Source organism: Monomorium pharaonis, chromosome 10 (assembly GCF_013373865.1).
Source record: "Monomorium pharaonis isolate MP-MQ-018 chromosome 10, ASM1337386v2, whole genome shotgun sequence".
Classification (NCBI taxonomy): Eukaryota; Metazoa; Arthropoda; class Insecta; order Hymenoptera; family Formicidae; genus Monomorium; species Monomorium pharaonis.
Genome location: NC_050476.1, coordinates 18562267 through 18586966, shown reverse-complemented (window position 1 = coordinate 18586966; position 24700 = coordinate 18562267). Strand labels below are relative to the sequence as shown.

The window sequence follows — 24700 nt, the reverse complement described above, 5'->3', positions numbered from 1 at the left end:
GTTTCATGGTGAAAAAATTCATATAAAAAATATCACATATTTTTAAGGTTATGGTGATGTTTATAGAACTATTATGAGTATAGATACTATTAATTTTCATGTAAAATGTAAAATCATGTTTAGTGATGTTTGTATTTTTTACGTACAAAATTATGTAATCGCATGAATAATACTCATACGGAATAGATACACGAGGAAAATGAAAAATTTCACGAAATTACGTGATCAATCTTTTGGAAGAAATTTTTTTATAAAATATGATAAAAGTGTTTCAAATTGCGTTTTTTTACTAAACATGACAAAATTCTTCAAGTTAAATACATAAATGTTTGAACCAAAGAAATGTAATCAATAAATGAAATTATAACTGATAATATAAATAACACATATAAGCAAAGATGCCTTTTTAAATTATTTAATCAAGTCAAATTTAATCAAGCTGAAATATTTTGTCGAGTTATGGTGACTTTTTCTTAGTGTATAATAAAAAAAGACAATTTCTTATTTCTAAATAAAATGCTTTGTCATTATTAATAATCAAAATTATTCATAATTTTCGAACGTCGTTGCGATACTTATATTCACAAGTAATTCGGAAATTTCGCATAAAACAGAATATTTATTTTTGCCGCGAGCGAGCTACAATCGTCCGTATAAATATATAATAAAACACGCAATAAAATAATTACTCTGATTTCGAAAGCAAAAGGGGTATGGGAATAATCGAGGCGTGCATTAAAAACGTGTAAATAAAAAAAGCATATCGTCGAGGAGAGTTGATTCTGCCTCTGGCAATTTATTTTTCATCAACGCGCAGTTCACGTTTTATAACGAAACTTCCTGTTTACTTCAACTTTTGAAGGTAGCTTTTCTATCTCTTTCTTTCTTTTTCTCTCTTTTTTTCTCTGTCGACCTCATTGAAAATATAAATCAACGATCGTAATGACATCGTGAAAGTTCTGTAGCATACCTCAGACTCGAATCATCTACGTCGAAGTTCCCGCGTCTAGTTCGTTTTCTACGCTCTAATTAAACGTGCGCAGGTCGCGGTAATCATTATGAAAGTTTATGTTTGTGGACTGAAAAGTTGGCGATAGCGATTCCAAAATGTTTTTGCGAATAGGTAAACTGGCGCGATGCTCTTTGAGATTTCAGAGTTGCCTTTCAAATGTAGGGGAGAATTGTTAAACGTGTACCACTTATGAAGTTTTCATTGTACTGTTTATTTGGTGCTGATTTATACTCAAATGAACATTGTATTTTGATGCCTACTTACTCTGGTATGTTTAACCCTTTACTAATAATAAAATAATTTACTATAAATCTTTTTGTCAACACGTAATCAAATTGTATATGTCATTTTTAAAAGTATCAAATGTACAAATAAAAATAATTAAAAATATAAAACATTAACGAATATTTATTTTATTAATAATTTGCTGAAAAAGGAATTTTTATTTATGTTAATTATTAGTTTTATAATACTACTGTCATTATCTGTATATTAATATTATTTACTGTATAAAATTTGTGTGATAGTAAAATAGAGGGAAAACTAATCTTTATAATAATTATAAACATTTATATGTAGTAAAATATTCTACAAAAAATAAACTTTTTTAATAATAATGTAATAATAATTTAATAATAATAAAAATATAAAAATTTAGTATAAAATGGCAGACGGAAAAAAATTAGTATGAATCTTCTTAGAAATTGATAATCCAAAATAGACATAATTTGCTTACATAAAATTTTATATAGTGTTTCATTAGAAAAATATATTCAATCTTAATTTTTATGAGGTGACAGAAAGAAAATATCAAAGCTAAGAAACAACTTCTTAAAATAAAATATTGTCATAAAATATAAACCTGCAAAAGTTTTGTCTCTATCATTTATATCTTGTCTTATTTCTTATTTAATTGTATGTTTTCGCAATTAAATGTTATTTAAATTAACACATTTGCTACTATAAACAACTGTAGTCGGTTAATTAATTTTTGTTCTACGTATCACACATATAAACGTTTAATGTCATTATTTTTACTAGGCAATAATGTTTCATGTTAATTTCACATCGGTAGCAAATGTGTTAAATAAAACTGTAAAATCTTGAAGAGACGCGATTTAAAAGACCGATACGCATTTAGCGACTCTCCCCTATTTCGCAGGCGCAAAGAAACGGCCACGTATGTTACGTAATTATGTCACAAAGGGGGGGACGATCGGCGTCGTAATCAGCCGCGGTTTAATTCACTCTTTGTCCCTTTCGCAGCTTTGGGAAGGGACGGGAACACGGGCGGGGAACGCAATTAAACAAGAATTAAAAGTCAACGTACGTTCACGGGATCGACCACCACGCGCGTTCCCCCGCTCTTTTCCGTGCAATTAACACGCATTCGCTTATGCAAGAGCTCTCGCGGGATTGTCAATCGACAATTTTATATGTCGCGACGGAAGATTTCTCCCTCTGTGTATGGAGAGCGCGAGCGCATTGTGCTCTTTCGAGCACGAAACGATAAAAGCGCGGACGCGCGTAAACGACCGAATGAACGTTCTCGCGTCGAAGCGGCAGCAGCCTTTCCTCGGGGCTGTTCCATTCGGAGCCCTTTGTTCGCTCGTTTTCACCCGGGCATTCGTGCTCACGCGTCCGCGCTCGTTCGCGGAATGTGTTATTTCACGCGTGCGTTATTCCACACGCGTATAACGCGTCGAACGCGCGTTGCCCCCGAAGTTATGTTACCTCGCGCGCGAGCTACGCACACGTATAGCATCGTAACCGTAGCCTAATTTACATAATCAGTTTTCATGGCGAACTCGATTTAGCTCCTAGTAACGTGAAATTTGTTATTCCCAAAGTTCCTCGCGAGATTCTCGCGCGTTTCCGTCGCGTTCTGGTGAAGGTGAGACACTAGTGAACGCCGACACATTGTTACGCGAGTGAAACTGTCTGTAAAGCAATCGTAAAACATTTCTTAACTGTGGACCTTTTGAATTTACTTTTTAAAGTAAATTAAAATGCTTCTATTTCGTTTATCCCCACTTTCCCCCCCATTAATGTAGAAACTTGATTGACCTTCGCATAATTTAACTTAATTGATATCTTTATTCGATATCTTTTAGGAATTGAGAAAAGATACAAAAAAGTTAACTTGTATTTGTTGTTTTATATTCATGTGTAAGTAAGAATATAAAATATTTATTAAAGAATTTGATAATTTTCAACAGATGTAGCTTACAAAAAGAAATTTTGTGTATACAGTTTTATCGAGAAAAATATGTATATTTATGTTTATATCAAAAATAAATTTTATTATCAAGAATTAAAATCTTTTAACACTATTATTATATATTATAGCTTTTATAATATATTATTTAAATATTTTACAACAATGTTATGAAACAATAAATTATAAACAATTTATAATAATAGTACATATTATTATTAAAATAATATCATATGTTGTTTAAATAAATGCTAAATTAGAAATATTTTCTTGAAATTTAAGATTATTAAATTCTCTAAAGAAAATTTTATTATTCTTGCTTATATATAGGACAATAATTGTTGATTTGACACTTTCACTTCTGTAAAAAGTAAATTAAATTCAGATTAAAGTTAATTTACATGTAACAGAAATAAACATAAATTAAACAAAAACAATTTACTTAAAAAAAAGTGATTATTCTCCATATAATTTTTATTTAACAGAATTTAACAGCATTCGAGAATTTTAGTAAATATTTATTTACTAAATATTGTAAATAACTTATTTACTAAATACTAAATATCAATTTATTATATAAATAAAAAAACAATGTAACTATTACGTTTGACCTGACTGGCCTCAAATATATTCAACAAATAGCGCACAATTTGAGGCCAGTCAGATCAAACGTAATAGTTACATTGTTTTTTTTTCTTTTGTAATCACTAGCAAATAAATAATCATTTTATTGTTATTATATAAATATTTTAGTAAATAATGAAGTTTATCCGACGGAGTTTATCCGAGAATTGTATAGATACATAAAACCGTCGGCAAGTTACTGTACCTGATAACGTGCATAATATATCACAAGCTTTATTGAACTTCATACTCGGTCGGGGAGCAAGTGAATAACGCGTGGGAATGTGATTGATTAGGCATTATAATACAGCGGCGCGTAGGAAACTCGGAAAATTCCGTAATACCGTTCCGTGTACGCGAGAGCGACGGCAAAATGCGTTCTCGCCGCCGTAACTCATTTCGCGTACGCGGTTGATTGTACGAGAATCGATGGTAATCCCGTGAGATTAAAACGCGTCGGGACAAGCTTTTTCGTCGGGAGTCTCTCCTTTCCATTAACCTCATTGCCCCCCCTTCTCCTAAATTTCTTGCGGTTTCAGCGGAAACAGCTCGACGCCCCTACGCGCAATCTGCGGCGAAATCACCGACGCAATCGCGATATAGAGCAAGTGAACAAGGCTTTTTGCTACTTTTTTCATCTCAAATACACGCACACATATTAATACGCGTATATTACCCTCCGTGTGTCTCGCCGATCAACGTTGCGGCAATTTTGCGCCATCCGCATGAAGCTTTATAACTGTTCGTATATAATCCAATCTCGACGTGAGACAAGGCTCGTATTATCCCAAGCGGAGAAGAAGAACAGTTTTGCTGAGGTACTTAAAAATTTAGCTGGAGATGCACAGATGTAAAAAAAAATAAAGTTCTCGAACTTTTTTCTTTATTAAAATAATTACGAAGGATGTTCGAGCGTGATGAGCGGTGATTCAGAAAGTTTTTCGACATTATAGCAACCAACCTTGGGCGTCCTGCATTAATTATTTTATGACGGTTTAAGAAAATTATTTTTAGAAAATTATTTTCTGTATCCAAGCTGAAGCTCTTTTAAGACACTCTAGTAACTTAAAATGATTCCAGCCGCGTGGGAATCAGTTCGAGAGAATGCCCGGTTAGAAAAGAAAAAGGAAAAATATACCTCGCTTCGAACTCGCGGTTATGTATCTGACAAGTAACGAGCATCGCACGTTTGTAAAATCATTCGGGATACCTAATTATCCGTTTCTCCTTGCTACCGTGTACACATCACCGGCACTCGGTAGAAATGCGTACCTTGGCGATGCACCGAAACTGGATTAGATTTGCCCGTCTAGATGTTATTAAGATAGCACGCTGCCGAGATAAATTGAAGTACTGGAAACGTAAATAGAACAAACCGCACAATAGCGCCGGGGAACTCTGTATTAATCCTAAAATTCACAAGATTGCTCTTGATGTGTATGCTCTTTAATGTAATTCTGCTCCAAATTAAATTGATCGCTTCCAAGATGGGTAAAATGAAATGCTCGCTGAATAGATGTTTCGCGCAAATTGACTGCATTTTGAAATACAGTATTAGATATATATACTTTAAAGTGAATTACTAAAGATATCATTCACATGAAAGTAGGAGGAAAGAAAATTACGTAAACGTAAATTACGCCCCAATAACGGGATGTTTAAAAACGATCTAATTACATGTGTCAGTAATTATAAAAGTGATCCAAGCTAAGAATAAAGAGTCTTTTAAAAAAGTGATTTAAAGTGATTTTATGTAAAAAAAAGTCATGTATTTCTCGAAATGAGAAATGTGTGAGTTAAACCACTCTTTTATATTCATGGGCACATATAATTAACTAAAATATAAAATATATATTAACATTTTATTATTAACACACAAACAGATACATTTGAATAAACCAATAGCCGTATAATGCCTTTAATGTTCTAAAAATGCTTATTCTAAATGTTTGTTTTCTAATCTAACTAGAATAAATTATATAATGTAATGCAAAAAAACAGAGAAGAATTGTACCATATAAGACCACAATAAAAGGTCAATTTTTTTCGATAAATTATATAATAATAAAATAGATATCACTTAATAATTTATATTTTTTATTGTTTTAATTTTTAAATTTATTACTTTCAAACGCGATACGATTTAAAAAATCCACAGAAGGAATCGCACGGTTTTCTAAATCGTATCTTTTGCAACATGTTGCAAAGATTTTATAATAAATTAATTTATTATTAATGAACTATTAAATTATTACATTACTATTTGTAGTAATAAGTATCTGAAATACGCTTTTTCCAACGTTTATTTATGCACAATTCTCTCACACAGAGAGTAAATGATAAATATAATAAAATATAACGTAAGAAATATTTTGCGGTGTGGCACATTTGGCAATTTTCCCCTAATCTGATTTCGTCATCATTATTATCACTATATTGCGAAGGGCTTCATCGCTGCTATCTTCACTTCGCCTCGTATCGGTAAGTGCCGCTTACGATTGTCGCGCGCGTCGCGGGCTCTCCATTATTTCATTCCGTTTAACTCGCTACGATGTTTCGACCGGCACGATTGCCATTCTCGCCAATTTCTCCACTCTACCCGCCGGCTGTTTATCTTTATTCGAAAATGACATCGGAGAAATCGCTATTTGCGTCACGGCGGCGCAGGGCAGTTTACGCCGCAGTGTCTATATTCGGGCCGAATTATTTTAGTAACAAAATCGATAGCTGCTGCGCTATTAAGATACACACAGGTCGACCCTTCGGAATGATCCTCACGTCGTCGTCAGTGGGGTTGTCCACGGCGACAAGGTCGCGTAACACTTTTGGAGTGGAAAAGATTGTCGGCCGGGGGTAGCCAAGATAAGGGTCGACGTCGGGGATTGCCCCTCTGCTCCATTGCGAGCCATCCCCTAAATCCCACTTAAGAAACGAACGAGAAAAAAACACAAGTTTACAATCAGAACGGTCGATGATCTTCCCCCGCAGGAAAGAATGGAATACTTAATAAGCTTTAGACCTTGGAAACGCCTTTTCACTTCGCTTATTAGCTTTTAAGTAGACACGACGTGAAAAATTACATTGTTGATCTCCCTACGGATGCCGACAGGATTCGGGCAATTCTGCAATTTAGTTAATAGGGAGGAGAATATAAAATGAAAGATTTTTGATACATAAATCTTTATAATGAGATTTATTGACAGCGCAAGGCTCGATTAACAGCGACTCTGCTATTCTATTCAACTAACTAAATGTCTGCATGTAACGAAACGCGAGACATTATAAAGACGTGAAATGTAAGAGATAAAAGCTTTAAAATTTCAGGCTCATATTCTCTAATTTACTTTGATCAATTAACGCGCCTTTTGTTTATTCTAGAATTTCAAAAAATGGAAAAAAGATTTCTTTTTAATGTTTTAAACACTTCTTAGGAATATGTTCCTAAAAGATTTTGTTGAAATACGAAAGAGTAAATTATATTCAAAACTTTAAGTGCATTTTTCTCTAAATGTTTTTTAGTCAGTTGACATAATATATCAAAAAATGTTAAACCAATCGACTTTAAATTGGACATACATGTAAAATACATACAAATTTGGACATACACAGTCTGTAGAACTAGGATTATCTTCACGTTGACTATTGTTGACAGCTGTCAACAGTTTTTTTTGTTTTTTTTTTTTGTGAAAAGCGATATCTATTTTTTATTAGTCTGCTATTTCAACAATTTATAATAGTTTTTATAATACAGAGAAAAATGTCAAAGTATGGAGAACTAAATATTTCTTCTAACGTTTTATTTAATATGTATTTATTTATAAAAATTGATTTGTAAAAACAAAATATACATTTCTGTGAAATTTTCTGTGAAATATTCTGGAGAAATGTATTTTTTTGAAAAATATATCTTATTTAAAAAGATAACATCCAACGTGCGTAAAAATAAATGATTTAGTTGTTAGAAATAAAATTTTTAATTCGCTATGTAAATAAACTATATTAGAGAAAAATACTTTATACTTTCTTTATAGGAAATAATGTTTATTTTACTCCAAAAATTGTATTTCTAAGAAAAATCATTTAATAAGAAAAATGAAATGTATTTCATAGAGAGTTCGACATTTTTCTCTCAGTATTTATAATATTTGTTCCTTAGTTTCTATAGCTGCGTTCAATAATTATTAAAAACCTTTCTTTGTTTCAAATATGAGTGGAATTACTGTAATTGTGTGAATTAGCGACATGTGTTTTTTTCAATAGTTTTTTTAAACTTAAACAACAATAAAAAAATAATTAATGTCCATATGTACAATAAAATTTGTTATATTTTTTAAATATGCATAAATATGTGTACAAAAGTTCATAACTATATATGTAATTTTTATGCAAGGTTTTTTTTAACATTCTGTTAATTGTGTTTTTAATTTCTAATATTTTTTCGCGCTCTAGAGTAAAATATCCTTTAAGCATACAATTTATTATTAACAACAAAGATCTTAGTTTTATATTAGTAATTTCTTCTAACACAGGATTTTCCTAGCTTGGAAAGGAATTCTTCTAAAGGATTGGAAAGATGAACAATTGCGTTCGTTTGAGGATGACGTGCTTCTCCCGACTGTTCGTTTCGGTACTTTTGATGACGTGACTGTGCAAGTACCTTTCGTAATCGCCCGCGATGATTTGATGTATCTAGGTCGTTTTCGTGACCTCGTAGATCCGATATCGAAGATCGAGTGTGATTGATCGAGCACGTCGTTCGCGGGAGATTCAGCTCCGCGGCAATCACGCGAAAATATTCTGACTCGGCGCGCAACACGAAAAGAGGTAAAAATTCCATTCCGCCAGTCAAAGACTCCTCTTCCGCCGTTATACCTATTCCGACGTCTTATAATTCTCGTTATCTGAAATAAAGTGACGCAACGCTGGCTGATTCGAAGTTAATTAGCGCAACGACAAAGGCACCGAGCGACGTCGCGTACGTCGAAGGGAATTCGCGTTTTAATTCGCGAGCGGGAAAATACGAAGTTTATATCGAGAGATCGTTCGTTAAAGGATTTAACGTACCAGACGCGTTGTTTTTTTATTTAGGGCTTGTTCGTTTTTCCCCTCCTTTCTGTTGTTTTCCGTGCCAGGGCTTTGTTTTTTTTTTCCTCCCTATTTTGCGACGATCTTTTCATCGCTTTTCCCCGGCATCGCGCCACGCCATTCGGATCCCAACCAGCCGTTCGATTTGTTTTCGTCGGTGGGTGGAAGTTGTGCGAAACGTCGACGAATTCTTCCTGCCGAATTTTTTGCGATTTACCCCGCAGCCTCGATTAAAATTGTAGCCTTGCTCGCGTTCCACGTTAATATCCGTTTTTCCATGGAAAATCGCCGCACATTTCCGCTATGTAGTCGCGCAATTACCGAAATCGCGGAAATTGAACACAGGATTGCATTAATCGCGGGAAAAAAAATGGAGGAAGCGAACATTTAAACAGATTTCAATAGATTTGCCCATATATGGCCGAGTAATTAATTAGAATATAACATCTGCGAAATAGTGTTGTTAATGTATAGCAATAAAATATTCGGTCCAATTGTATAGCTTTTGTAAAAAAAAATATATATATGAATCTTAAATATTTTATAAATCAATGTTTCATATCAAGCTTAATTTAAGTTTTATTGAGTTTTATTTTATATCTTTTTTTTTGTATTTATTATCTTTTGTATGTCTGTATGTATTTATGGCGCACGTCGAAAAACAAGGATTCTGTGAACTTTGTGAAAAAAAAGCATTCTTTGCCACATTTTTTACCTCATTGTTATTCCTAATTTGTTTATCGTTTTCAAGGGACGTATAAAATTTTTCCTCGTAATTTATCTTAGAACTTGTTACACTTGCGAATATATTTAAATTGCAACACTCGCGCGGCTTCGTGGGTGATACATCGGGGATCATTTTGATGAAAATTTCACTCGGCGACTTACTTTCGTCCCACCCAAAACTTTTCAGTTTTCGGTATTCAATATTAAATTGCCCGGCTTTGGGAAGGCTATAGGAATAAATCCCTGCCTGCAGGGTAAAGAAATTTCAACGCTAACTATTTATAAGTAACTTCCGGTGTACGCGCTTTATGAAGAGACGTAGCGGCGTCTCGCGCGCTCAGTGTATGAAATATTAAGTCCGTCCATCGTACGCGGTAATATGTATGATACGGTCGACAAGCGAAAATTGCAACTATAATTATGATGAACAATCTCAATTTTTTAATTCTGCCTTTAATAAGTAGCGTGTCAAGGAAAAATGGAATAAACAAGGATATATTATTTGTTAAGTCTCATCTCAGTAACTGCAGGCATGCAACAAAGCGGAGAGATTGTTGAATTTCTGTAGGGATTTACGATAAAAAATAATTTAATTATATAATTGTATAAATATAAAACTCTATTATTAACCTGCAAAGACAAGAACATTTTTTAATTATTCATAAAGTGAAACATCTGAGCGAAGCAACATCCGAATGATTTAAAATGCTTTTTGACGTTCCAAATCTGAATACTTGTTTTTAATAAATTTTTTTAAATATTTATAGAATAAATAAAAAGTATTTTAAAAACATTGAACGTAAAACATTATCAAGGTCCGAAAATACTTGGAGATTATAATTGAATCTTTTTTATAAAAAATATGTTTGAATTAATATTGTATATTCGGTGTGTACAATTTCTCTTTAATTTTTATGCGATTCGCGTCTCTTCTTTTCCAGCGACTTTAATGCCACTTTGAAAGATAATTTTTACATTTTCCACGAGAATCAAGAAAACTTAATAAACAATAAATTAACTCCGATTGCGAGATGCTCTTTCTTTTATTATATTTTACTCCGTAATTCTGCGAAATCGACGGGGCGGTAGGTCGTAGCTGCGTCGCAGAAAGGTTCATTGCTGATTCTCTTCCTTCCTGCCCTCTGCCTTTTCCTTTTTGCCGCTCGCTCTCGCGCTTTGCGCGACATTTCCCATGTCAAACATTCATGTCAAAAGGACAAACGGCGGTTCCCTCGCCTGTTATCTACGTACCATGTTGCGCCCCCCCCCCGCCGTCTTTCATCGCCGCGCGTCAGCTCGTGCGCCTCCGCTCCTCAAATAAACGGCAGCTGTGCAATATCGCGAATTGTCGCGGTTTTTTTCGCATTTCTGGTCGATTAGGCGGACGACGCGACGCCCGGCTTGCTTGCAAAACGATTTCGTCTGCTACAAAGAGGCACTTTCAACGCGATCTCCGGTGCGCCGCCGAGTGGTCCCGGCAAACGGATGCGGGATAAACCGCACCAAATGCTGCGGCTTTCATCGTGATTACGCCGTCAAGTGGTGCATCACGTTGTACTTAAGTGAGAAATTTCTACACAGATCGTCCCATTTTAGTTTCCCGCAGACGGATTTTAGGAGGGAGTTGCTGAATGCATACCGATATCTAAGAATGCTAAATTATAAACCTCAATTTAATAAGAAGTTTTGTAGTCAGCAATGATTAAAACCAGTATAATTTTTTTATTAAGTCAATCAACTGGCCAATTTTATTATTAAAAATTTAATAGCGCGACGTTTCGATCTTAATTTTAGGTCCTTTTCAAGTGAGATTAACAAAAGGATTCAAAGACATAAATTCCGGAAACACATAGTAAATTCATGAATCTGTCTATACAAAGTTATTCTTCTTGCTGTGTTTCCATCGTTATACACAATTATTATATAAATAAGAAAGGTTTTTAAGCCGTAAAATTCATCAGACATAATTAAAAGCAAAGTTGTTATGGCAAATATATTTTATATTTAGTGATCAAAATTTTATTAATCTAAGATTGATCAGTGATAACAGAATAGAATTAGTAACTGATATAAATAAAAATGTCAGTTGCAAATTTAACCAAGTTTTATTTCAACAGCCTCATTTTTTTTACTATTGTTATTTATCAATTATTAAACGTTTGATATCTTCTTTAATATAAATTACTAATAAAATAAGTTAATGATTCCTTATATTCTTAATTATTTTAATTCTTAAATTTGTCATTTTTAAAGGTAAATATGTTTTAAGAGACAAATCTGATTTCAACCATATCTTGTTTAAATCATACCTTTTGTGCAAGTGTTATTACGTAAAATTCAACTTGTATTCGAATATATACTTTGCACATTATTCGGATTTAAATCCAAACTATTCGAAAATTTCGAAACTACATATATATTTACAATCTTACAAAATTATATTTAAAATAATTTTACATCATATAATTACCATATGTTGTTTGCTAAAAGTTGTGTTTCACCGAATCGATTCTAGTTTTGTTCATACAGTTCGGTTTGAATTCGAACAAGGATAAAACTCGATTTGATTCCCTGATACGCGCATCTATACAAATCCAGTACCAAATGGAAAGTAAGTAGCGCACATTCGGCAGCTCTACCTTATTTATTTCCGCCCCTGCGCAATTCCACGCCCGTAAATGTGTCGGTAAGCGTTATGAATGTCCTTCGGAAAATGGAAACACCGTTACGCTGAAACGTTTCTGGCTTGAAATTTGCTGATAACGGTTGTTCATGCTTCCCCGCGGCTTCTTGATTACTCGTCGGCGACAGCCCGCATAAATAACGCACGTATCACACCATTGTCGTTTGCTAAAAGCTCGACCGCGGTTTCTTACTTTCGAAATACTTCCTTCTCCCGCCGATTCATCTCCCACATGAATAGGACAGCTTAACGAATGTTCGTAAATCACTCGGGGAAATCTTGTTATAAACGTAATTCAGCGTTCTGTCATCAATATGAAAATCTCATACGAAAGATGCCATTGAATAAAACATCCCGCGGCTACCAGCGCCGCACGGGGGCAAGGAAAAAAAAATAAAGCCGTTATTTACGAGAGATCCACCTGTCCTCGCGCTCGACGCGAGGGACACTCCAGGTGGATTTTCTGCTCTCGAAAAATAAAAAGGAACACGCGACGTGTCGGATCCGCGTGTTATACCTAACGACGCGTGTGATGTAACGTCAGGGGAGAACTCCCTTTTCCCGCGACATGACGGATGGGCGAGAAGAGCAAATCCGAGGGTGGGACGGACGTTTGCCGCGCACGTTTATGCAGCGTGACCAGCAACGCATTCATTCACTGACCTTTTCAGTAATTGTTTGCACGTTTGAGTAAGATCTGTTTTTGTATTCTGACGGCCCCCTCGTCGTGATTGTTTCGAAATTAAATTAACTCTACGGGAGTTGCGAAATTAGCGAGAATAATAAATGTAATTCAAAAACTGAGAGTATACAATAATTTATATTTATATATGTGCTAATATAAAATTTATGTAAGATATTGCACATGTTTATCGCTACTTGACATTTATTTTATTTAAAACAACAAAAAATTAACTGTTTAATGCACTTTAAAAACATAATAATTCTACTATACGTACAGTTTAGTAATACCAATCAAACATTTTGTATTTTATTACGTTAAATATATGATAGATATTAATAAATCAGAGAAAATCATGTAAAATTCTTTAAAATACAGTGTTGCCCCGCGACTACCATAATTTTCCGGGTAAATTGTATTATGAGAAAATTCTCCGCGTGCATATATAAGACAAATATAAGACTCCCGGACACATCAGATGACTTATTAGGTTCTTTCCGTATCTCTGTTTTTTATTAAACACGTAGTGTTTATTAAAAACAGAAATACGGAGTTTTAGTTATTTGTATCGTCAATTTTATTAAAAAAAAATGATACAAAATTAATAACAAGAAATTATTTAATCATATATTTATGAAAAATCTAGACTCAAGTTTTATTTGTTGTTAAAGATGACTCGAGACGGAGTCGAAAAGTCCACGAGTATTTGAATAAAATATATTAACGTGAAGAAAATTGTGCTCCAATTGCTATTCTCATTAGTGTTCTTAATTATTTATCTGTGTTTATTTCACATCGCCTAGCAAACTTGTATTTCAATCATTTTTTTTCCTTTACGTTACTTATTTCAAAAATACAATTCGCTGTTGCAAAACGTTCGAAGGCATCGAAATTCGACAACACACGCTCGATTGTTCGTATAAACACATTTTCAAGTGCAGTACTTCTCCCATCCGCGGATCAATAAATATATAGAAAAATAAAAAAAAAACTAATACGTATTTCGAGAGTCTCTGCTTCGAGTTTGTTATTTGAGTCACGAAAATCGTTTTACAAATTGTTAAAGTATCCGACGGAAATTTTGTGATCGCTCGCGCTCATTCGGATTAGCGAAATGACTATCGATCGGACAAATCCGTAGATTCGTCCAGAAAATTGGAATATACAAACAGGATAATTATCGACGCGAGCGCGTCGAGTAATGGGTTTGGCTCGCATCGGTGTAGTATTTCATTTCAGTACGAAACGTATGTACGTATGTACATGTAGAGTGGAAGCGCGGATTCGCGAAAATTGCGCTGATAATTCGTTACGAACGTAGTGTAAGAAAAGATTAATAAATCTTCAAGGAAATCTCCCCTTTTATATTCTACATCTAACGAGAGAAACAGTTACTCAGAGTTTGTGACCCAATTAGTTTAATAGTAACAGCGAATTATCTCGTGAGAGGGAGATAAAAATTAAGAAACTTTGCGTTGTTTTCGAATTAATTAAGTTCTAATTACCGCGAGAGCCAAGCGTCGCGAGGTAAACGAGATTTTCCGCGTACCCGTTTCGAAGTTTCGTCGCATATACCCCGGTAATCCCGTGTCTTCATAAAAAGCGTCGAGAGCGGGGGGAAAAAAAACTACTACATTGATAACTCGCGCCCGTAAAATGATCGATACGGACGTCGCTATTGCATCTCGTGCGTCCATAAGGAGATACGTTATCGCGAAGAACCGCACTGCGCCATAAACTGTATAGATTCATAAAAGATACGCACGCGTCCGACTGTTATCAATGCCTTTATTCGACATAAAAAAGTATCAATACGTGACAGCTGCAGGTTGCAGGATGCGAATGGTCGAGATAAGGATTTGCCGGAGGCGGAAAATTGTAAAAAGCGTCGTGAGAGACTCACGAATACATTTTGTGCGATTCACGTTATACTCGAATATAACGTACATGTCGTGTGATAGTTTATCAAGAATTTTTACATTATTTGGTTGTATTTTTAGATTAGAGGAAAGTCGCAAACGGCATAGACCTTCTAAAGTGAAATCTCTTAAAACCTGAACATTGTACTATTAATACCGTTAAACATACGATCTTAGATAGATCTTAGATAATTAAGGAAGTAAAAGCTCATAGTTTTATACGTTATTCATAGTGCAGAGTCTTTTTCTACATAAAATTTGCTAAAAACAAATTCTTCAAAAGCAAGAACAAAATTTACACAAATTTCTTTTAAAGATTGCATGGTTTAAGCAATAGTAAGTATGTTGTTAAATATTAAATATTTTACATGTTTGTAACATTCTAAAACTGTTTCCCTTTTCTCTGTTTTGTTTTTCTCATAATGCGATTTTAAACATAAAAGCGAAGTGCAGCGTAAACTGTCACACCTGTTGATAAAACAGACTATAAGACAATGAAAACCATATAAGATATAATAAAAAATACCATATTATGAATTTATCTATTAAGTTAATAACCTGAGACCTAATCTTTATATATTGTCACGTTCTATGTTATGTTTTATGGAACAGTATAAGGTATATATTGACAAAAAGCGTTTTATGTTGAAGTAAAAGGCTTCTAGGAATTGTCGTATACATTAAATTGTACTTACAGTAAGCTTATTTCAAACAAACTCGTGTAGGAAAGAGAAAAGAAAAATGTAATATTATTATGCCTAATGATATATTGATTTGGGACTCCTTTTGCCAACTTATTTTTACTTTTCTTATGAAAAACTTAATTAGGATCATTAATTGCAATCAATGAGCAAATAAAAAATTCACGATATGTATTCTGAATTATATAGTGTATATATAAAGAAAATAATGAATCACCGAATACTAACGACTGTATTTATTTTTTTATAAATATCACGTGTGTTACTTTTAAAAAATAAAAAACGTAGTAATTTTAATTAAAAAAATAAAATATACAAAGAACCAGCAAGAGCTTGGATACACAAAAAACTTAAGTAGTAAAACGTAAGCAATAATAAAATCAACAGTTTGGATTTATACCGCTTACGTTACGTCTTAAGTTCTTAAATGTGATTGGTTGATTCGCTTATTGTTTCAGTTTTACTACTTAAGTTTTTTATGTGTCCCAATCCTAAGTGACAGTAAACTAGTTAACGATGCGTACTAGTAAATATAACCAGCGTGTAAGTTTTTATTTGAAAAGGAAAAGAACATATATACAAAAAAAAATTTTAATTTAAAAAAGCTTTATACAATAATAACAAATAATAACAATAATAATTAATTTTTTATCAGTATAAATAAGAAGTAAAAAAGAATTTACCTAGATACGTAAATATCAAAATACAAATACGAGGATGCTAAACTGTCCATCAAATTTGATTGACGTCGATATTTATTCTTGTTCATGAAAAAATTTGCTTTAAAATACAAGTTATATAGCTTATACTTACAAATAAATGGTGTCTCGCAGTTTGGAATAGAAGGAATAAGACTATATTTGTCAAATTACAATTACAAGCCGTAAAAAAACATATTTATGTGATCAAAAATTTTATTCATTTAAGCGCTTTTATTATATAAATATCTTTTTTTTACGACTTGTAATCGTAATTTGACGATTATTGCTTTATTTCTCAATCTATTCCGAACCCGGGAACACCATTCATTTGTACGTATAAACTACATAACTTGTATTTTGAAGCAAATATTTTTATAAACAAATAAACTTTAAAAAATTTCTTGCATTTTTGGTCTTTATCTAATCGTTCCTAGGCTTATTTGTGTACGTACTTTAAAAGTGTAAAAGGATTATCAATTCTGTAAATTCAATTCGAAACTAAATGGTTGAACAGAATGTCGGTAAAACATACTGCTTTAGCATCCTCTTAACATTTAAACATGAATGGTCATCTGCTAGTGAATCGCTTTGCAATTTGATAGTTAATGATAATATAGCATTTTCCTTTTTTTTTTATTTATCACTTAATATAATTATATTTTCAAGTAAAAAATAATATTTTATGTAATCAAGTCTGTATCAAAATTAGATCTAAAAAATATCAACTTATTATTTAAAATTATTTCAATATTTTTTAAAATCATCATAACTGTTCTGCGATTAGCGCAGTAATCTTATTAGCAAATCAATATTACAAACCGTTATATTATTTGACAGAAGACACTTCTTAGTTTGAATTTACATTTTCAAAGTTTTACTTTTACATTTCTTATTTAAATAATATAACTACAAAATAAAGTGCTATGGCGCGGTATAAGCGACCTCCCTCTACCTAAAATACAAATTAAGTCACTACCCCGTGGTTACATCGAAGTGTTGTCGTAAAATTTAAAGTAGGTCAATATAGAAGTAAATTCCTGGATAACAGAGATTAGGACGTTAATTGTCCTAGAAATCTCGTCCTTCGCTGAAGGGCGATAATTATTCGAGACAAGCTGAATGCTATTTGCCGGAACCGAATTCCAAAGGCAAGAGACAGTTGATGCAATCAGCAAACCTAGAACGTGATGCCTGCCGTCCATTAGCGCCGGCGGGCTAACGTCTTCCACCGTCGAACAGCAGTTTCTCCGGGTGCGGTTTGAAGGGCCTTTGAGGGGCTTGTTGCCGAGTTTCGCTCTGCGAGCCGTGGCAACAAGTTCGCCGAGCCTATCGCTTCTCGGACACCTGATAAGGACATTAACGCCGGGAATACGTCAACGGACGTCATTGTCCCGCGAACTTCCCGCTTTTGCGAGCAGATCGGGGAAAGTTTCCCTCGTTTGCCTCGCGAGGGAATTACGTCCACCGCGTGTCTAATAACGTTTAATTGCTGTCGACCGCGGTAGCCGGAGATCGCAGTCGGTGACTCCTTTGATCTTAGCAATGCGATTGTAATGCAAAAAGAAAAGAATTGTACGGAAGAATCTGACGAATCCGGGCCTCTTTCAGGCGAAAATGCACTTTTGCAGAAATCACATACTCCGAAAAATCTATTTGTACGCGCGTGTGTACATACACGTTCCCTCCAATCCTCTGTTAATCTGCATAAACAGCAAATATTTTACGAGCCACTTTATAAAATGTTTACTGCTAAAGCGGCTTATATGCATACTTATGCATATTTTGTTACGTATGTTCGTAGAGAGGGATAAGCGAAGTAATAGTATAAAATGAGAGAGAGAGAGAGAGAGAGAGAGAGAGATCTCAATCACGAGAGAAGTCGTGTTCTTAATATAATTACACTCTCCTAAGTGGACATGATACTGCCCCGGAATGATCGTCAAGTGGATTACGCAATAAGCCGATTAATATAAAGTCAAGTACCATCTTTCAATTCATCTTTGCTCAAGCTAAATGAGAAGCGCGCTGAATTATCACGATTTATAAGATTAAAGTCCCGGCAGAATGTACTTACTGAGCATAAAATTTTTATACCATTTATTTTTGCAACATATATAGAGCGTTCGCGCGATTTACATTTACGCTTAAGAAAACAGCCCGGAGACACTGTGATTTATCGAAGTACATTTTGAAAAACGGTAACAACCATGAATCACAAGCAACAACGAGGCTTCATTATTAATTTAATTTTAATTACTTTTATAATTACTTTTTGCTACTTTTTTTTTGCTTTTGATCCCGCAGCAGATTTATCTCTGAAGTCTCTCATAAAACTCTTATCTTTACCTTTTTTAATATGTAAATTTATTTTATATTTTTTGTTGAGTGATCGAGTATTGTAAATTTTTTCCGCTTGCAACGAAAGTAAGATGTAATATATACAATCAAAAGCGGCAAGTTAATCTAAAAAGACGATGTAATCGTAGCGCAGTTATGGCATTTTACTGTTGCCGACTTCACTGAAATTTTTACGATTCTTAGTCGACCACCGACTCGACGAAAGTGCCTCGTGATATCTCGTTCTTAAGGGATCAAAACGTTCGCCATAATAAGGGTTTACGAGCATCCTTGATTCTTAATAAACTATTCGAAACTTTATTTAGCGGTGAGTTTTTTCTCGTCTTTATCTTGCTCTCTTAAATTTCGAAGTTTTAGCAACTTTAAATTATTTTTCGGATAAAGATAATTATTACAGGAATTACGTATGCATATAGTTATTTTTATGCATATGAAACGATTGAAGGAGTTTTTTTTATAGAAATCAAAGCTCAGAAGCTAATTTTAGAAAACAAAGAATCTTTCTCATCATCAAATTGTTAAATATATAAATATAATTTTATTTTTGGACACATATATAATAAATATGAAAACTAAGGTTTTATTTAATAATTTGAGGACCTATTTAAAAGAGAAAATAAAAAGAACATTTGGGTTTGTTTGGCTTTTACGGAGATTTTATATTTATTATTTACTTATCCGTAATATTTTACATTTAACTTTTTTTATAACTTTATAACAAGACAAAAGCCAAAAAAAAATTTTTTTAAACATAGAGTAATAATTTTTACTTTTTATTTACAAAATTTTATAAATTGCTTTTTACAAAAATATCTTTTTATATTACTTTTGGTATAAAATATGAGTAATTTGCCTCTAAACGTACAACAGATATATATATAAAGATTTAATTATGGTTAATATTTTGAAGAAATTTTGTATCTATCCGCCCATTAATATTTTTTGTATTTTGTTTAATTCTAGTTTGATTTTCTCGAAACAAAATTGTTCACAGTGTGATAGAGAATAATTTTGAATAACCGGGATTTTGCAAAAAATGGAGACTTGTTTAATTTTTGTAGGGAACTTCTTTTTGTCATTACATCTCTATGCAAAATTTAAAATTTAAGTCACAAAAATATAACTTTACGTAGATTAATTATTCAATAGCGAAAAGATAACGGAAAACCGTAGAATTATATGTGCGAGGACCTCTTTTTAGAATATATGGTAATTATAACAGCGTGACAGCTTCCAAGAGTTAATTCGATTCTACGCGATAGAGTATTCGAAACACTTCCCGCAAAACGTGACTGCGTCGCTGCAGTTCGCTAATTAACCGCGTTGTAAAATCGCGCGCGATTCTTTCAGGCACTTCGTTTTATGCAGCTTAACGAGAGCTTCCTTTAGCAACTAAAATGTTATCTTTCATTTCGCGCGAGGTGCAACACGATTTATCCGAAAGCGTAAGCTCTCCACTGAGCCTTTAACGTTGTATCGGGTTTCGTTGTGTGTATTACGTGCGGCGGCGCGAAAAGCAATTACGGTCCATTTTGTGGGACGCGGCGTGTGCCTGCCCGATGAAATGATATTACTCTTTCGAACGTGAAAATAACGAGCGGGATGAATTATTAATGCGCCGACTGCGAGGTGCGCAACGCGAATTCCAGCGGAGACCACATTTGAAAGAAATTATGATACGCGAGCCATTCACTTTGAGTCATCAGCTTTTGCCGGTCTATTTTCAACTTACTTAATTTGATCTATATATATATATATATATATATATATATATATATATATATATATATCCCAAACGTACCGTACGTAATGGTTACGTACCTTTCGATAATTATAATTCTGTATGCTTTTATTTATTAAAATGGTACATAAAAAGGGGCATTTTTTTGTTTTGAGTATATTTTTATTTTCGAAATGTATTAAAATGAAATTACATAGCATTAATTAAACGTAATCGGCTTACCTAAGAAGATATTGTAGTTTCACAGAAGAAATATATTCAACCCTTTATTCATAATAATTTTTATGAATTCCAGAGAAAAAATGTCGGATAAAAATTAACAATATCTTCAAATCAAGAACTAGAATCATTTAATGTTATTATTATCAAAATAATTACACATATTGTCGTCATATATTCTGCTGAAATTAAAAATTATCAAATTATTCGAACAGGATTTTATATTTTTGTTTACACAAGATGTTACATTTTAATTGTTGCAGGCAAATATCTATAAAAATATAAAAGATGCAGAAAAATGTAAAGGGTTACTAATTGTAAAATTAGTTTTAATATTACTAATTTTTGTCTTTTCAGGCCATACAACTTTATCCTGAAATATTTTTCTGCATCTTCCATAATTTTCGAGATATTTGTCTGTCACAATTAAAATCCTGTATACACGAAATATGACTGTTAAATACAATATATTCATTTAAATTTGATATTACTTTTTTTCTGTATGCTGAAAAATGCCTGGAACATTAAAATAATATTTTTTAATATTTCGAGAGGATATGTTTGAAATGTGTTGCTTCGTTATAAATGACAGTTTTTAAAAATAATAATTATTTATGCGTAATAAACAACTAAAAATGTTATATAATTAAATCTACTATTTTATTTAAGTAATTTAAAACGCTTAATAATAATTGACGCAAACCTTTTGCAACGCTCCTTATTAATAACAGTTTATCAGCTTTAGTTATAGTATAATAGTTGTACTTACATCCGCTATAATAATGCTGCCCTTTAAAAAACGGTTAGATTCTTCGATGACGCCAGAAGCGCGACAAAGCGCGCGGTCCCCGATATGTTCGTAATTACGCGGAATCCCGAGTTCTCGACGTAATAAAACTTAAATAGAGCGCGAAGAGGAGGGAATCCAGGCGGGAAACTTGATGGATGGGAACGTCCATCCGAACGGAGATGCAATAAGACTTAAACCCTTTCCAACGAGACTGCCTTCACAACAGGCAGGGTCAAGCATCTAGCACGAGGTTCTCTTTAGCTCTCTCCGCGACGCCGATTTATTTTCTTATCTCTTATCAAAGCGGCCAGCCAATGCTCTTTGATTACGTTGTAAAGACTAATGGGATTTGTAACGAATGCAGACCACGAGAATAAGGTGAGGCTAGTTTTCCGATTGCTATCTCAACTTGCTTGGTCTATTTACTTGTTTTTTCATGTTTCTTTAATCTTAACTCAAGTCATTGAATAAATCCATAGAAATTTATTGGAGGTCTCTTTGAAAAGTCATGAAATACATATTTCTCGTTTGATCTTTCATATTTGATGTATTTTATAACTCTCGTCTGATTATTTTTGCAGACTGATTTAATTTACGCAATTATAGATTTTTTCAACGTCACGTTTGGTTTTTTTTTTCCTCACATCGCGCTTATTTTTCTCTCTTCTCTTAAATGCAAAAATAAAGATAGAGAAAGTTCCCGAAGAATCGAGGAAGAGATCGCGGAATCACGCGGTCACGCGTTCGCGAACACTTAAATGTTTAAAATCCGACAGCAGGCACGAAATTAATACCATGTCAAAACGTGCTCGGGCAAACATCGAAGCAGACCGAGATCCGCTTTAATTAGATTTCCAATTCAGTTCGCCGGGTATTTGCGAACAGCGCACCTCGTTTCGGGCATTCATGCCCACTTTGTGCATGTTAATAAATAGATACGTGCACAGTCGACGGGTATTGTGTTGCTTCGTGAACTCTAATCGTTCTCGTGACGGGATATGTATTGATTACAGTGCCAGTTTTGCTAATAATCGCACTGTTATTCGCGCCGTCATTTCCAACGCCGACAATCACGAAGTATCACGATACTTGACGTTAAAGAAATATTGTACTGATCCATTTCAGCACGTGACAAAGAGTTTATTAGGAACCTACTCAATACCGAATTCGCATTTAGATATTAGATAGCGTAAACGTATGAAATAAAATAAAAAATTGAAATTATGGCAGTCTAGTGTATCACTTATTTCAGCACGATTTTAAGTTAACTGTCAAATTATTCTTTTATATGTATATATAAATGCAAGAAAAAAAATCTTTTTCTAAATAATTGTTAATTCTTATTAAATAATTTTATTTATATTGCGTGTATTAGCTTCGAATATAAAAGAAATTCTTGATATAAAAGAATAATTTTTTTTTACTAAATAAATCATTATGAACGTTTAAACTTAAACATTTTATTTAAAAGACATTTCAATAATAAATGGAACTAATTATCATAAGAAATTATTGCATGCAATTTAATGTAATGTATATTTAGATACAGTACCGCAGTAAACTGATACCTTTACTGATAATACAGATTAAGATCCACATGGATATATTGAATTGCCAAAAACATATACCGTACTAGAAGCAACATTGACTAATTAATATTATCGGGTAACCTATTTTCGTTAATTGCTGGCCCAACGTTGTATATGTATAAACTCGATCGTTAATTAATGCGAATATGCAGCTTATAATTGTCGCGTGTGCCACAACAAAGCGCATTTTTAATTATCAAACATTGTTCTGATTTATCGTATGTATTTATTATTGAACACTTGAGAGAATTGATTTTGATTGCGGTAGAAAGTATAATCGTATATTATATGTAAAGACCAAAATTCAAGACTAATGTGACACGAAATACAAAAGTATTTTTAGAAACTATTACTACGTAAGCTTAGAGTAAGGGTCAACCTAATTCCACTAGATCCGAGATTAAATGCAGTGAATCCAATTTTTAATTGTTAATAGAAAAACCAATCTCTTAAATTTCGTTAAGTAAGACGGAGATATTGAGGATCTCTTTTAAAATGAGAAAACTTAATTTACGAGACACTTTAAAAACAACCTAATTTTCAGATCCAAGATTAAACGTACAAAATCCAATTCTGCTTTAATAAAAAAGACAGACTTTTTAAATTCTTTCAAGTCAAGAAGAAAGCATTTTGAGGATCCTTCTTAAAGGAAACTTTATTTATGAGGCATTAAAAATTTCTATGAAAGTCTTATTAGTTCATTAAAAATTTACATTTTATGAGCAATTTAGATTTGTAAAAGTTAGAAAGTACACGTGTTCCTTTCTTCCAATTTAATGCGAAAAGATCTCGAAGGAGCTTAAATAAGCGCATATATACTGCTAGTACTGTGTTGGACTCACATGTGCCATCACGGATGGATAGTCCGGATAGAGTAGAATGGCTCCGATAAGGTGAGCCGCCGAGAAGACGATCCCGGCGATGCAGGCGTGCCTGAGTCGGATTGGCAGAAGGGCGTAGGCCATGTAGATGAAGAAGCATACCATCAAGGCGGCGGCGAGAGGTCCCCCAGTTCGAAGTTCCTTTGATTTCAAGAACGATGTGTCGCCGGAATTGTCGCGGCCCACCTCGTGCAACTTCGCCAGATGAATGCTTAGGGTCACCTGTAGGGCTAGCAGGGTGACCAGCACGGCGCCACTAACACCTGCCAGCCATATCTCATTCATGCCCGGTCTGGAAATGGCTGCTACCAAAACTGGAAGATTTGTTTCGCTTAGATAACGTGAAAATTATCTAGATAATTACAAAATAAATTATGTGTCAAGTTATCGTGAATAAAATAAAGATCGTTTCACTTTAAATTTATCTAGAGAAAATATAAGATTATAGGATATAAAAGACATTGCTTTGTATGTGTCTCTCTCTCTCTCTCTCTCTTTCTCCCCCCGTCTCTCCCGGTCTCTCTCCGTCACTCCCCGTCTCTTGCGGTCTCTCCCGGTCTCTCCCCATCTCTTCTGTCTCTCCCGGTCTCTCCCCGTCTCTCCCGATCTCTCCCCGTCTCTCCCGTCTCTTCCGGCCTCTCCCCGTCTCTCCCAGCCTTTCCCAGTCTCTCTCCATCTCTCCCTGTCTCTCCCGTCTCTCCCGGCCTCTCCCTGTCTCTCCCGGTCTCTCCCCGTCTCTCCCGGTCTCTCTCTGTCTCTCCCGGTCTCTCC

At 33.8% G+C, this 24700-nt stretch overlaps 1 protein-coding gene across 2 annotated transcripts in view; it reads right to left on the bottom strand.

Moving 5' to 3' along the window:
• LOC105838640 (adenylate cyclase type 6) overlaps positions 1–24700 on the bottom strand; it is a 163567-nt gene that overhangs the window by 46867 nt on the left and 92000 nt on the right. For both annotated transcript variants that reach the window (XM_036293405.1, XM_036293406.1), the window contains one exon: positions 23891–24243. In XM_036293405.1, coding sequence (XP_036149298.1) covers positions 23891–24243 — 353 coding nt within the window. The remainder of the gene's footprint in view (positions 1–23890; positions 24244–24700) is intronic.